Source organism: Typha latifolia, chromosome 6 (assembly GCF_019914945.1).
Source record: "Typha latifolia isolate L0001 chromosome 6, TyphaL0001v2, whole genome shotgun sequence".
Taxonomy (NCBI): Eukaryota; Viridiplantae; Streptophyta; class Magnoliopsida; order Poales; family Typhaceae; genus Typha; species Typha latifolia.
Window position 1 is genome coordinate 4,007,026 of NC_133091.1, and position 15,686 is coordinate 4,022,711.

Below are 15,686 nucleotides of genomic sequence, written 5' to 3' on the forward strand. Positions count from 1 at the left end.
GGGATGGGATGTGGCAAATCTTGACTGAATCTGATAATTCAATATGATAATTTATTTTTTAATCGAGTTTGAGTCATAAACGAATCAACTCATTTAACCCAATTAATAATCGGGTTATGTTTAAGTTTATATAGCTAGCTGTTTTGACCCATTTAGATAAATGGGTCAAGTCAAATCAACCCGTCAAATCCTTACTATACAAACTAACACTAAACCTAAGTTCAAAATTACCTATTTGTTCAATTAGTTTTGAAAACAAGCATATTAAAATTTTTACATAATTACTGTTAAAACTTTTTAAATATCATAGTTGTACAAAATCCAATTCTATAACACTTATTAAATATCATAATTGTAATGAAGCATTTCTATATAGAGAAATGTGGAAGAACAAGACCATAATTTTGTTTTCCTTTACTCTTCCTTCTCTTTTTTCATATTTTTTTCCAAACCCCAACATTAGATATAAATCTCACCACCACAATCATATGCTCTAATCCTCTAGATTCTCCTCCTCCTCCCAAATCAGGACCCTATATATATATATATATATATATCTCATAATCATCACTAACATTTCTAATTATCTTCCGTTTCTAAACATAAATTTTATCTATCGCCGCCGTGACCACCAAACTCTCTTGTTTGCTTTGAGTTTATGGACTCCTCTTGAACTGATTTAGAAATCTCTAAACTATTTCAGTAATCAAATATCTTTTTATCATTTTCATATCTAATCAAATTTACTCTCTAAAACATTAAAACTAAGAAATAAGACTAATTAATCGAGTTCGGAGCTTAGTCTTAAACCAAACGTGTCATTATAATTTTCACCCATGATACAAAGTTAGCATTATGGGTTAATCTATTTTCTAATTTTATAACCATATTGAATTGAACCAATTTTAGCAGTGGGTTAATCAATTTTAGGTCAATTATGTCTATACCCCCTGACACCTTAAATCTTTTTAAGTTATAATATTCCTTTAAACTTTTTAAACGTCACAAAGGAGCTGCATTTGGATCTTAATGAGGTCTAATGCGTGGGCGGAGCCCTTTAAGACCCATCTCTCTCTCACTGCCGGCAGTGCGAGCTCACCCTTAATGCGAGCCCGGAGAGAATTAATGAGGCTATTTAGATAATTTCATAATTTTATTGGTAAATTTGATGAGCTCGTTAATTTATTAGGAGTATAATTATTATTAAGCGTTATTCATCACCGTCGTTAGCAGTTTTATTTTGTCCAATATCTAAAATGGTTTAAGGAGTTCTCGTAGTAAAAACTAGGTATAGTTTAGCGGTGTTGACGTAATTAACCCATCAATTTATTTATGGGTTTATTTAACGGTTTATTCATACGACCGGTCACTCCGGTTTTGTTCTTACAATATATATATATATATATATAATATTATTTTCTTAAACCCTAGTTCTCGTTCTACACTTCTTCGCCTGGTAGATTGATTGATAGAGAGATGGGGAAGACCTCGTACATGAGGTTGAAGGGAAGCAGCCACCTGCGGCAGCGGCTGGTTCTCTCGACGCTCGCTTCGACGCCGATCGTAGTGGAGGAAATCCGCGCCGATGACACCTCGCCGGGCCTCCGCTCCCATGAGATCTCCCTCCTCCGCCTCCTCGAGAAGGTCTCCGATGACTGCCTCGTCGAGATCAACGAGACCGGTACGCATCGTAAAATTCCGCTTCGCTTGGAATCCAAGCTAAAGTTGATATCTTTGTTGGCTCGAGTGGAGTGAAGTCCTTTGAGGTGTATTTCTGTTGGTGTTTTCTTTGGGAATTAGGAACGAAGTTGAGGTACAAGCCGGGAGTTTTGATGGGAGGGAAGAATCTTGTGCATGATTGTGGCATCGGTCGCTCGATTGGGTACTTCATAGAGCCGTTAATCCTACTCGGTTTGTTCGGGAAGAAGCCCCTCTCCGTTAGGCTCAAAGGTTTGTTTGATTTTCTCTTTATCTGTGCCTTTGTGATTAATTTTGAGGCCCTCCCAGTGCTGTTGTAATGTATCTATCCTTTGGTTGTGTTTGGTTTGAGGCTAAGCCCAGAACTTGATTTTCTGGCTCATTTCTTAATCTTAATTTAGGTACTTCGAATTGTGCTGCGAAAATGTGTTGTTTGGTTGTGAACTAGGCTAAAAATGTGATTATTACTTTTGATGTCATGTGAAAAAGTGAAAAGAATATTAATTTTGGAGGGAAACAAATGATATATAAAATTAATAGACTAAAAAACCCTTTGGCTTTGATGATAAAATTTAAAAAGATTATTATTTTATCCATAAAAAGTTTTTAAATTACTAATTTGCGGGCTTATGTGTTTGTAAACTAGCAAATGGGTTTAGCATGCATTTAAGTCGGCAAACGGCCTTACAAGCAAGCAGCATGTAAACGGTTTGATACATGCATGTAAGTTGCAATGAGCTTACATACATGCATCTAAGCCACAGACGAGCTTACGTACATGCATGTAAGCCCACAAACGAGCTTATGCGGTACCTAAACATATTATTATTTAATTTGTAATTTTGATTTTTCCTAAAACAACATAAGGTTAATGTCGTTTTTTTAGGTAATAACAAAATGTTACTATTTTTAATTTTATTTTGCTTATAAGCTCATGTGTATTACTATGTTATTATTTTAAAATTTTATAAGAAGTTTGTATTGCAAATTTTATTAAAAAAAGTGAGTTATTGCGGGCTTAACAAGCTCACGAGCCCGCAACCACTGTGTAATTTATTGTAGACTTACTGAATTTTAATATTTTTTTGGAAGGAAATGTACTTATTTTGGAGAGAAATTAGAGATAGATGAGAAGATTTGAAATATGAGTGTAATTACTACTTTGTTGTGACATGAAAAGAGTAAAAATTATTTTTTTTACGGAAATTGAGTATGTATCATGCGAAAGTACTAAAATATTATTATAATTTATGAAACATAAATGCAAGTTAATCATTTTAAACCCACATTAAACCTATCAGTAAATTATATTAATTTTTTCTGTAATTTTTTCATTGGTGTTTACAAATATTTTTTCCCATGATTATTTTCTTTGTGAGCAATGGTGAAAGAAGAGCTCTTTAATAATAAAAGATGTAATTTTTGGAAGAGAGAGGAGAAAGGTGGGGAAAGAGAGAGGAGAGAGAATATTGACAAAACATAAAATTGATAGATTTAAGTCATGTTAAGGGTAAAATTAAAATTAATTTGAATTAATATTAATAATTTTATTTTATTTTCTTTTTGGTTAGTGGGGAATGAACTTGGTTAGAGAAAAATAAATAAAAAAATATGTTTGGTTATTGAACTTGGGTCCCTGACCAAGTTCAAGGACTCCCTTGATCTCAAAGCAAACAATGGGCCCTAAGTATGTTCCTACAAATAATTTAATCTAAGATTCTAAATTACATGTGGGCATCATTCATGCTGTTATTAGTGCCAATCACGGACAACAATTAGATCCACTGTGTAATTTGATGTTCATGAGTATTGACACATAATGTAAAGTGATAGCTGATGGATTTTATTGATATATATCAACTACTCATTTCTTGTTTAATGTGAGTTGAAATTTGATGCTTCACTTGCAGGAATTACTAACGATCCTAAGGACCCATCTGTGGATACTTTCCGGACAACCACTTTGCATATGCTTAAGCGTTTCGGTGTTCCTTTAGAAGGATTGGAACTGAAGATTGAAAGCCGGGGTGCTCCACCTCTTGGTGGTGGAGAAGTCACCCTTCGAGTTCCTATTGTCCCTAATACTTTAACGGTAGCATATACTTTTTTTTTTCTAACAAATGTTTTATTTGGCTCGTGCCTATTATTTCACTTAAGCTTAATTGAATCCGTAGGCAACCCATTGGGTAGATGAAGGAATGGTTAAGAGAATTAGGGGAGTAACATTCTCTACAAGAGTGTCCCCGCAGATTGGAAATCGTATGATATATGCTGCTCGTGGAATCTTGAATAGCTTCATTCCCGATGTCCATATATTCACCGACCATAGATCTGGTCCAGCTGGTGGAAGGTACTCTCAGACATTCTTCTGAACAATAGTTGATTGGTATTCCTGGATATCCAGTACTAGATGCATTCTCACTTAGTGCTTGACAGTACTCAATTTTACGTATTGATTATTTCTCATTGGACATGCTAGGTCCTTCCTGTATATGGGAACCAGTTCTTTCATTTGATTAAGTATTACTATGATCTTGTAAATTTCACTCTTTGGCTCTACCCACCAATTATACAATAATAGCCCTTTCACAATAGGGGTTATCCATATAATGACGACAATTATTTATGAAAGTTGGCTAAGTATCCTCTTCCAAGAAAAGAAGTATAATTCCTTTGCTTCTTATAATACCATTTCTGCTGCTTAAGGGATATCTGTTTGCTACCAATGGGGAATTGCTTCTTATTTCAATTCTAGATTATTAATTTGCACCAATTGAAGCTATATCTTCTCTATATATCTTATTCATGGTACTAAAAATTCTCTCATTTGTTCAAACTCATGATATGAAGAAGTTGAACATTCACTCTAATAATGTTCCTCAACAGAAGGACATCCTCTCAAGAGTGGGAGATTTCATAATATTTCTTATTGGTTGCTTTGTTTTCTAATAAGATGTTTATAGTCCGCTCGTATGGTTATATCTAATAGAGAATCAAATGTGTTGGTTTAGAACAGTGTTAACCTTATGATCGATGATTATGAATTATTTCCATTTAATATCAAATAACAAAAATATTTGAATCATGGTTTGATATAGATTTACATGCAATCCTCAGTATTTTCATTTTTGTCCGCTAATTAGCCAAAAGATCAATGATGTCATGAGCTTAGGCTTTTGTCGACGACATAGAATATCCCTTTCTGTGTCCTAGGATACAACCCATAAAGGGTTTCCTTTCTTTGAAAATAAAACTTTGCGAGGGTTTTATGAAGTTTTAGTAGTTCTTCTACTTCCAAGATAAATATCCTTGCTTGTGCCTCCTAACAAGCAGAAGCAGGTTGTTGATTATAATCCTGGTGATATTGATATAACATCATGAAGGGTTCTTCCATTTTGCATGGTTGAGCTAAACTCAAATAAGGGATAAAAGAACAATGAGAAGGAAATTAAAATAATAATCCATTATTCTCTATCAGCTTAAGTTTTTTTGATTTAGTTAACAAGGTTGGCCTAACAGGAATCAAAATCAAGACCTTTTGCTCTGATGTAAGTTGTTAACTCACTAATTAATCTAAAAGTTTAAGCTTTTAGAGGTAATTAATGAGTTAACATTTCTTACTACTTTTCTCCTCCTTCCTCTTCCTCAAAGGGAAGCACGTTACTCACTCCACGGGAACTAGCCTAAGGGTTTCTCTTTATCTTGGGCATCCCATTTGAGCAGTTGTATGATTGTATTACATGCACCATTCTTGGCATAAGCTTTCCCTCCTAGTATCTGACGTTATGGTATTGCATCCCTCTCGCCATTAGAGTAAGTAGTGAGGTAACATTTTTTTACCACTTCTCTCCTGCTACTCCCTCAGCGCTATTAGAGTATTTGTAGGATTGTATGCACTATATTTGGCATTAGCTTTCCCTCCTAGTATCTAATTTTATGGTATTGCATCTCTCCTTCCATTGGAAATCATAGATGAGATCATGGAACATCACATATCTATTTTCAAGGTTGGTTTTATCAACTAAATCTGCTCATGGCGAGTCATTCCAATCAGTGAATTGTTTTGGTTGTGTCCTTGATAGGCAATTGAGCATCTTCTCTATTGATATTAGACTTATTAGTTAGCTATCGAAATCTTACAAGCTATTTATTACCAACTTTGGTAATAAATGATTCTGTTCTGATCTAGTTTCTTAATAACCAGTAAGTTAACTCATGTGGCAGGTCACCAGGCTATGGCATATCTCTAGTTGCAGAGACAACGTCAGGCTGTTTAATATCTGCAGATACTTCAGTAAGTTACCCAAAAGCTGACGAAATGGAGGAATATACTGAGGAGAAACCAGAGCTAATGCCTCCAGAGGATGTTGGTGTTCAAGTTGCTTCAATGCTACTCGAAGAAATAGATCAAGGAGGAGTGGTTGATTCAACCCACCAGGTCTGTTCTTTCATATTTATCCTTCTTTTTCACTTGTAAAATTCGAATTGATGCAATCTTATTATTTAAGTGCTGATGGGGCTTTCATATTGGCAGTCAAATTTAGTGATGTTATCATTGCATGTTTCCCCCCAATAGTTTTCAAGAACTTGAGTTATATTTCAGTTACAATGTGTTGACCTCCTTCCGTGCATTCAACAGAAAAGTTTGGTTGATATAAGGTTGGATATAGGAGTTTCTCAATAGAAATTAGAAGTTTCATGTACTACATGCTATTGGGCTAGCATCTCACTGCTAGGAAGTTTGTTCTTAGTATATTTTTCATTTCTATATACAAGGATTTCTCTTTTTATTTGTCATTCTTTGTTTCTGTGTATGTGCATTTGGTCACTTCTGCGGTTGTTAGAATTCTCCAATGGTAGAAGTGAGTATAGTTGTAATTGTACTTTTGTGCGCGAAATAAGGGTGTAATCAAATTTAAATAATCTGATACCGAATTTTCTCCGAGTCCAACTAACTCGGAGTCGGATCTTAATTTTTTGATCTATAAATAAATAGGTTAGATTCTGTTTGAGTAATTTTGGATCTAACCGGATCTAGATTCACAGCGGATCCTGTTCAAATATCCATCAGATCTCTGGTGGATATATAAGTTTCCTTTTTTCCTTTTTCTTTTTAAGCTCGTAGATAATGGTTATATAGTCCAATACTTAAATTATGTAAATAGAAGCCTTGGATTACTGGAATTCTTATATAGCAATCTCGAGTCTCTCGAAAAATAACTTTTGCACAACTTTTATGGTTGCTTAATTTGTTAAAGCTTATGTCATTTTTGGTGAGATCATTAAAATATTGATGCTCTAATTTTTAGCTATTAAACTTTCATAATTGAGTCACAAATCTGTGACATGTTTCTTTGTAATAAGATTATTGTATTTTTCTTTATTTCATTGTATACTGGTTATTCATGAGGAATTCGAATCTGGTCCATTATGCAATTGAAATTGAATCATATTTAAGTCTGACATAATCCGATAATAAATGAATTGGATATGGATGTAACAATTACCTATCCATTTGATATTTGATTTGAGTCTGAATTCAACAAAAATGGATAGGACTCCAATCTTTGTACACTGATTGAATTCGATTTAATTACACTGCTAGCATGCAATATCTGCATATAAGCAGCAGCAATGCAGCATGCAATATCTGTAGTTACGGCTGCTCACCTGTCCCGATAGCTTGATGCCAGCCTGAAAATTTGGGCCACAATCTCGCCTGAGCCTGAACTAGGCCCAACCCAAGACTAATTCGATCAGGATCGGGATTAACCTCTCCTGGATCAGCCCGACCCGAAACCTGAAGCTTGAGGCGGCCAAGAACTTAAACTTGAAGCCTGGTCCGGAAGCTTAAATTTTTAGAATTCTTTTAGTGCAGTATTCAAAATTATTAATTATTTGGCCCTCTCTGTTTTTTTCCCTCCATTTGTACTTATATTTTTAAGTTTTGTCTTCCCTTATTTTTTTGTTTCCAATTTTCAAGATAGCTTTTACTGTTTCTTTCTCTTTTGTCTGTCCAAGATGGAATGACAGTTCCATATGTTTTAATCTTTTTTACCTTTCCTCTTTTCTTGTTTTACCTTCCATCCTCATTTAATTATTATCTTTTCAATTATTTCCAAGACTGACTGACAGCTCATGCTCATGCTCATGATGGCCATTTTTTTCTCTTCATTTTCTCCCTGTTTTAAGAAACCGTGGCCCCAACCCAGGTGGGCCTGTGGCCACCCTGTTGAATTTGATGCATACAATTTGTCACATCTTGAACACCTGTAAGGAGTTGAGAATTTGCATATTCTTTTTGTTCTACGGATCTGATGGAAGATATATCTGGGATATATGCTGCATAAAGTTTTTAGATGGGTCTTCATCACAAAGATAAGTAAAATTTTGAGGCAATACTGGATAAAACTACAGTCTCAAATCCTTTGAGGTCATTCCAGTTCAAAAGGTTACATTCTTCATAGGTGCTTAAGAAGTCTTGATAACTATAAAGATTTCAAATTTAGAACAATGGGCATGTGCTTTTTTCTTGATTATCCTGTCTTCATTTTTTCAGCTTGTTGTACTTCTGTACTTATTCAAAAGAGATCCTGAATTAGTACATTCAAACATCTTCATACTTAACTGGCATATCTCAAATATTGCACTAAGAGAACAGTTTGCAACATGCATAACAATTATGCCAGCTTTGCGTTAAGATTTAAGAAATTGTGCTCGCCTTTAACTGAACTTTCTAACAATTTAGTTTGGATTGTTTGCAGGGTTTGCTGTTTCTTCTGTGCGCTCTATGCCCACAGGATGTATCAAAGGTTCGAGTGGGGAAGCTTACACCTTATGGTATAGAGACTCTTAGAAACATTAGGGATTTTCTTGGTGTTAAGTTTGTTATCAAGCCAGATCCGGAATCAACCACAGTCATATTAACATGTGTTGGTTGCGGAATGAAGAACCTCTCCCGAAAGATATCATGAGCAAAGAGATGATGCTTTTTGCCTGACTTCTTAATTGATCTTTGAGCCCCTATGAAGCAGTTCCAGTTTCATAGCTTGCTGCCAATGTCTTTATCATTTCCAGTACGAGATATTAAAAATCTTGGTCCTAGCTGGACTAGATTCATGGTATAGAAAACATCATTTTGTATCACTAGGATATGATGTTACTACTTACTAGAGGGGGGAATGTAGAAATATATCTCTATTCACAGGAGGATGGGTTTCATTGGGTAGAAAACTGCAATTGGGAAAATCTTTGTCCGACCTTTCTTCTAACCTATTCTGATGTACTTGCTACATGTCACAGAATCTTGAATTTATTTTTGGGCTTTTAATGGCTTGGAGTTGGTGATATTTATTGGTAAGACTTGGCAAAACCTAGTAATTGATTGTATTTCTCGGAGTTGCCAGTGTAGAATTTCCAGCAGGGCTTTTACAATTTAATTATATTTGATTTTTTGATTTAGCATATAAAATTTAGTGTATATCTGTTTTTATAATTGATGTATATTTTGTTACAACAGAATACACACAATTTGAAAAATTAAAAGATAATTAAAGTGCAAAAGCTCCGATTTCCAGCGTAATTAAGCAAATGACTGACTGGTTGAGCACAGATAGAAAGGAAATTAGCTACTAAGCATCCTTTTCTAAACACAATGTGTACAGGCAATTTGACAGGAAGATCAATTTGGACCACCAACAGATCAAATTCATGAAAGGATTCAAATCAAGCTAATGCCTGAGTTCCAGAATATTGAAACATGAGACAACTTCTCCGAGACTATTTAATATTTACAGGTCTAAACGTGAGATCTTCTCTTTTCTGAGAAGAATATGTTTCTTAGGGGACTTTTGTAAGTTTAATTGTATTTAATTTTTTAATTTATAGTAATAAATTTTAGTATGCATTGCATATGTAAATTATGTGCATTTTATTATAAATATGTATTAATTATATAAATTATATGCACTGAATTTTTGTATATTAAGTTGAAAAACTAAATGCAATTAAATTGTAAAAACTCCCTGTTGCTTACATCAAGCTCCATCCAACCAAAATAATGGATCATACATTAAATGACAATTGAAAGCCCTCTATCCAGAACGCTAATTGACAATTGAAAGCATACTAACTCAAATGACTGTTATTTTGACAGTTGAAATCATTTTTCACTTAGTGCAATGTAAATTTCAAGAAGGTATGAGTATGTCCACCTCCCTGAAAACCACCATGTAACAATGGCAAAGCATCCGCATTTTTCACAAATGATCAGTAACTTCAGTTGATATATGCATTTGCAGAATAAAAACTCAGCTTAAGCAAATAAGTATTAAGTATAAACTTATGTTTTTACCATATTGATATACATTGGGTTTTCGTGATAAAATGTTGAACAAAAATAACTGCATTACAGTATATCCACAAGTGTACATGTGTGTATTGCATGCCTACCCTAAACATGGAGCAGATGATTGCTATGGAAGAAAAAGAAAGAGAATTCTTGGTGAATTTCTCAATCAACCAATAATAATGCTATCCACAGGCACAGATCACTTGGAACAGATCACTTGGTACATGTCAGAGTTGCTGCCACTTATTAGGCTTTTCAATCCCTCCTAACACAAGTTATACCAAATTTTCATGTGATCAGAAGCAAATTTGAAAATTTTGGTCAGTCAACTATTGCTTTTAGTATACTAATTATTTGAATTTGATGATGTAGCTCTGCTTTAAAAGGTGTTATAACCAAAAAACAGCTGTGGCAAAGTATTGACAACCTTTGAAGGACATTCATATCCTGAAAGAAAAAAAGAAGAAAATGAGATAAATACAAGATAATTACAGCTCTAATATTCTCCATATACTGTAGCTTAAATTTTCCAACCTATTAAGAGACATAAAATAATGATGATCTTTAAGACATAGATGTGAATGACTTCATTCAAAATTACATAGAAGAACATGTTGCATGGCTTTCCAAAAATATGTAATAATAAGATTTTCGCAAGTTGATGGAGACAGCTGTCCATCTGGAAGTAATGGTAGCGATAATACAATTCACTTTGGAATCATTTTTAATTTAGAAGTATATTTACACTCTTACAGTTGATTGAATCATACAGAATTGAACAAAATAATTTTGATGATGGAAACATGTAACAACACATATTTCTTCTGGGGAAGAATACAACTTTCCAGAGGGTTTCAATGGCAAATTGTCCGCTTAAATCTACACCATGACTAACAATTTGTAGAATTGAATAATTCATAGGTGGAAGGATAAAGAACATGCAAAAGGTACTACTTAAAAATGCCGCCAATACATCATGAAAAGATAAATTATGAAAGTACATAGTTCAACTCTTAGTTCTTCTGAAACATGATGGAAGATTGTCATGACATGCTCTAGGGGTTAGGAAATGGATTATATACCTTGACAAGCTTGGAAAACTTTAACAGATGTCATGTAGAAGTGACCTGTTTTTTTACTTGGTACTTCTTTTATTTGTATCTTTTTTTCTTTTTCTTTTTTTATTTTATTTTATTTTTATTTTTTGAAAAGGAACCGACTGTCTTTGACTTGCATTTATATGGAAAAACAGAAGAGCTTGCTTAAAAAAGTGTAATAGGTGTTGACACTCCAGTAGACTATGTATAGATCAATCTGGATTCTGACTTATGCAAAGACAACAAAGGATATCAAAATAGAAAAGGAAGGGTAATTTTTCTTGGCTAAATTATAAATGTGTGCCATACGTCTTGCTAAGAGTCCGGGACAGTGGTTTATTCTTGTTCAATAACTAGCATCACACAACAATCACCACTCTGAGGCATAATTTAGCCTCGCAGGCAAGATTGGTCAATAACTAGCTTCACCTCAGCATTTATTTTCTTTTAACCTTTCTTTTATTAGAAACATTTCTGTGATCTGTCATGCTAGTGATGGCGCTCACTTCAAGAGGGATCAGATTCCATCAAAGACCAGAAAATCAAGCAAATTCGTATTCTGTTGATCCTTCATCGATCAATTTAATTTATAGAGTAGTTAAGATTGATAAACTCCACATGGGTTGGTGCTACAGCAATGAGGAAAAGGCATTGCTGCAAACTGCTATAACTCAGGTAGTCTAAGACTCTAAGGACATTCCAGATGGATTAGTAAGTAGTAATACAGACTTCCACATAAAAAGCAAGGGCTACACAGCAGCACAATAAGGAATCCATCAGAAGTAACCCAATTTGTTCAGCAGGAAAGCTATGAAGTTCCCTGGTGAAACAACATACTCATAAAAGTCTCCAACTATTTCTTAAATTACATATGTAGCAGATGTTATAGCTGATAGGGGAAGAATGAGGACATGAGAAGGTCAAAGGGTTATAACATTTATTCATAACATATTCCAGAATATTATACACAAAGAATATAATGGAAACTATTATAACTTTGTAAGATGTAACATATTAGTTTAGAAAAAAAATTTAGCACCAGTAAACAAAATGATAAGAAATAACTTGATGAAAGGAAGAACCTAACAAAAAAGAAATAATCCAACCTGAACAAAGTGCTTTACTCAACCCAAGTGACATAGGTTCCATGATTGTAGCAAGTCAGAAGACATAAACACCTTTTTCCCGATTAGTACAGAAACAACTTTATAGTCTTGCAGGTACCACAGCCATCGGACACTCAAGAGTGATGACATTTTCCTGATGGATCTTCCCATATAAGATGGGCTAATCTGAAAATTATGAGGTCTCCACTAGCTCGACTGTCTTCATACTTTTATGCCACAATAACATTATGCACTATGTCGTATTGATATTCTTCTGACCAACATCTAGCCCCTCAACCAGTATGTTGCTTACTTTATCACCACCAGCAATTTGGTAGTTTTCACTGGTTCCATTATTTTCTTCTACATCTGCATTCCCTACCAACAAAGCATGTGTCTGGGGATCAGGCACCCAACCATTTTCTAGCATCTGATCCAAAAACTTGCAAGCTTCACTCTTATGGCCTTCCTTCACTAGGCCAGATATCACTATGTTACATATTCTAGGACTTTGGAGTTCACCGTGATTTATTACTTTAGCTAAGCTATCCACTATCTTATTCAATAAATTAGATGTTGCCATATTAAAAACTAACATTTCAAGTGTTTCAAGGTCTGGAATAAAGCCATGATGCACCATATTATTAAACAAAACAGCAGCTTCCCATATTGTGGTTTTAGTGCAGAAGCTGCGTAGTAGAACACGGTACATTGAGACATCTAGTATACAACCTTCCAGCAACATTTGTGCAAAAAGTGCTAGCACCTCCTTTTCTTTCTTCAAATCCAGCAATTCAAGCAAGATTGTGGCATATGTTATAGGCATACAAGAGTTACCATTGCAAACTGCCAAAGAACGCAGTCTGATAGCTTCACGCACATTTCCATCAAGACAGTTCCCCTGAATTAACATATTGAGTGACTTTGCAGTGACACTGTAGCCTTTACCAGCAAGATAGCAAAAGATCTCAGTAGCTTCCTCAATCCTCTTCACATGACACAAACCCTCTATTAGTTCCGAGCAAGATTCTGAATCCACATACAAGTCATGGACACTGGCCCATCTAAACACATCTAAAGCATTCTCATACAAGCCCATGTTACAGTAACCAGTTATAATTGCAGAATAAGTACTCTCATCAGGCATAAAGGAAGATATGACCATTCTACATATAACTTCATATGCTCTTTTGACGTTTCCTTTGTTGCAAAACGCTCTTATAATAATATTCCAAGAGTTAATATTGCTCAGCCCCCTCTTGTCAATCTTTTTCAGATAGATAGTTGCCTCATGAAATCGGCCCACATTGCAGAAGCCTCTCAGCAATGCGTTGCATGGCTCAGTTTCCCAAATACAGTCTTCATCCAGGAAGATCATTGCTTCAGAGAACTTTCCCAATTTACAATAGCCATTTACAATATCGACATACATGCTAGTCAATGGAGCAAACCCCAACTCTATCAGCTCTTCAAAAAGATCAACAGCATCATCCAACAAATTATTTTCACACAAACATGAAATCAGAGCACCGTACAGGGAATCATCCAGTTGAAGACCATTATCTTTCATCATTCGGAACAACTTAGTCCCTTCCTCAAACTTATTAAACCTGCAAAAGAGAGGTATAACTCTAAAATAAAAATCATAATCTGGAGTGCAGCCAAGCTCTAACATTTGATTCCAGATCTCAACAGATTCATCTACCCTGCCGCTCGAGCAAAGAGCCGCAATGACTATCTCAAAGGTCTGACTGTTTGGTGTGCATTGCTTGTTTCTCATCCTGTGAAACTGGTCCAGCGCTAAGTCCACGCGCCCCCACTCGCATAGGACTTTTATCAAGCAATTCAATGTTTCAACATCAGGAATAATTCCTGCTTTCACCATGTCCTTATATACAAGCATAAATGACTGGAAACCTCTCCCTTCCAAGACCGAAGCACGCAATATCGCGTTGCAGGATGAGAGCGAAATCACACTATTTACAGTGTGAAGACCAGTTTCTACAGGGTTATGGGCAGGATCGGCACTCGCCACGCTTGAGAAGAAGCGATGCTTGAGAGAGAACCAGATAGGTGATCTCCTGGATCGAACTAAAGGTGGAAACTTTGATGCCATTGAGATGAAACTTCTACTGCAATCAGAAGTGGACGATCACTTCGGCGGATATATGACCTACAGAAGCTGTTGCTTGAAGCAAAAAATTCTAAAATTTTCATTGAATGTTCTCAAGCAGAGTTTGCAATCGAGATCATTAAGCTCGGCTCAGAATTCCGAGCTTGTTACCTGAATCCATCTCGTTTCGAGAGAAGAGGAATTGACCAAGATCGTTGTTTCAAGGGAAGAGAAAGAGAGAGGAAGGGCTACCTGGAAACGATAGCTACTCGGCCGTGGTTCGAAAGGAGAGAAGAGGGAGATTGCAGAGGATGGATATTTAATTATTAATGGAATTATGGAGGGGAAGGAAGATGGAAACCCTAGGAAATTTAAATGGATAGATATATCAACCGTTAGATGTCGAATTCTTCAAAGAAATCATGTATACATAATTTGCTTGTATCAAACTTAGATATATTATGTATACATGAAATAATTATTAAGACAATTTGGTGATTAACATGCAAAATAGAAGTTACACAATAGCGAAACAATATATATATATATATATATATATATATGTTGCCTTATATATAACAATTTTATTGGGTCATGAGTATGCTCAAAATTATAGTAGCCTCTTAAATATTTATTTGTACCATTTTGCTTCCCTCTTGTTAGAGTTATAGTGAAAAAATTGGGTGACCTTAATTGTGCCATTAGATTGATATAATAGCTCTATAGCTTAAGCAATTACATACCTTTACTTTTATTTTGAGATGAATAAGATATTGTTATTTATGATCATATATTTGAGGAGAAATCTAATGCAATGAGATGTGAGTAAAGATTCGAGGTTTAATTTGTTCTACCTCGATTTAGAAGGGCTCCTTTTTTTTTTTAAAAAAAAAGTGGTTCCTTCAAAAAAATATAGTCCTAAGAAAAATTCGTCCATTTTGATTGTTTCAAAAACTACTAAAACATCCTAAAAAAGTTGGTTAGCGGTTAGTGTTGACCGGCTATAAATTGAAATTTGCGTCCAAAAGAGCAATAGAGAAGATAGGCCTCATGTTGGGAGGAAAAACTTTTAGAACGTCGTAATAAAGCCACGATGAAGTAGTAGGTGATTCATGCACTCCGCTTCTCAATAGAGAGAGCATAGGAAAAGGTTGGAAAGATTTTTTTAGAAAAGGAGATCACCCAGATGAATTCTATTAAGGATCATCAATTAAAGGAATGCTTTCACTTTGTAAAGAATAAATGTCTTCTATAGCTACATTGCCCAAACTGCCCTCATAGAGCCCTAAAAAAAGTAGGGAGTTCAAAAAGTAAGATTACAT

General features: G+C 34.9%; 2 protein-coding genes across 3 annotated transcripts; one reads left to right on the forward strand and one right to left on the reverse strand.

Moving 5' to 3' along the window:
• The first annotated feature begins 1,417 nt into the window (after positions 1–1,417).
• LOC140791396 (probable RNA 3'-terminal phosphate cyclase-like protein) lies at positions 1,418–9,047 on the forward strand. Its single transcript, XM_073141953.1, has 6 exons — positions 1,418–1,681; positions 1,801–1,950; positions 3,609–3,790; positions 3,873–4,048; positions 5,923–6,136; positions 8,463–9,047. Exons 1-6 carry the CDS (start codon positions 1,477–1,479, stop codon positions 8,670–8,672), a joined length of 1,137 nt encoding a protein of 378 aa, XP_072998054.1. The 5' UTR covers positions 1,418–1,476; the 3' UTR covers positions 8,673–9,047.
• A 965-nt stretch (positions 9,048–10,012) lies between these two features.
• Positions 10,013–14,715, reverse strand: LOC140790150 (uncharacterized). Of its 2 annotated transcripts, none has more exons than XM_073140093.1 (3): positions 14,536–14,715; positions 12,252–14,383; positions 10,013–10,495 (listed from the first exon to the last, which is right to left on the reverse strand). In XM_073140093.1, exon 2 carries the CDS (start codon positions 14,365–14,367, stop codon positions 12,505–12,507), a length of 1,863 nt encoding a protein of 620 aa, XP_072996194.1. In that variant the 5' UTR covers positions 14,368–14,383; positions 14,536–14,715; the 3' UTR covers positions 10,013–10,495; positions 12,252–12,504. The 2 variants fall into 2 exon arrangements, with proteins under 2 accessions (XP_072996194.1, XP_072996195.1); XM_073140094.1 differs by having other exon boundaries at positions 14,617–14,675.
• Positions 14,716–15,686: the final 971 nt, after the last annotated feature.

Bases quoted from the DNA above. Each gene is read 5' to 3' on its own strand.
- LOC140791396 (XM_073141953.1), top strand. From the start codon at position 1,477: ATGGGGAAGACCTCGTACATGAGGTTGAAGGGAAGCAGCCACCTGCGG. The intron at 1,951-3,608 runs GTTTGTTTGATT...CTTCACTTGCAG, and splicing joins CCTCTCCGTTAGGCTCAAAG to GAATTACTAACGATCCTAAG. The intron at 6,137-8,462 runs GTCTGTTCTTTC...GATTGTTTGCAG, and splicing joins TGGTTGATTCAACCCACCAG to GGTTTGCTGTTTCTTCTGTG.
- LOC140790150 (XM_073140093.1), bottom strand. From the start codon at position 14,367: ATGGCATCAAAGTTTCCACCTTTAGTTCGATCCAGGAGATCACCTATC.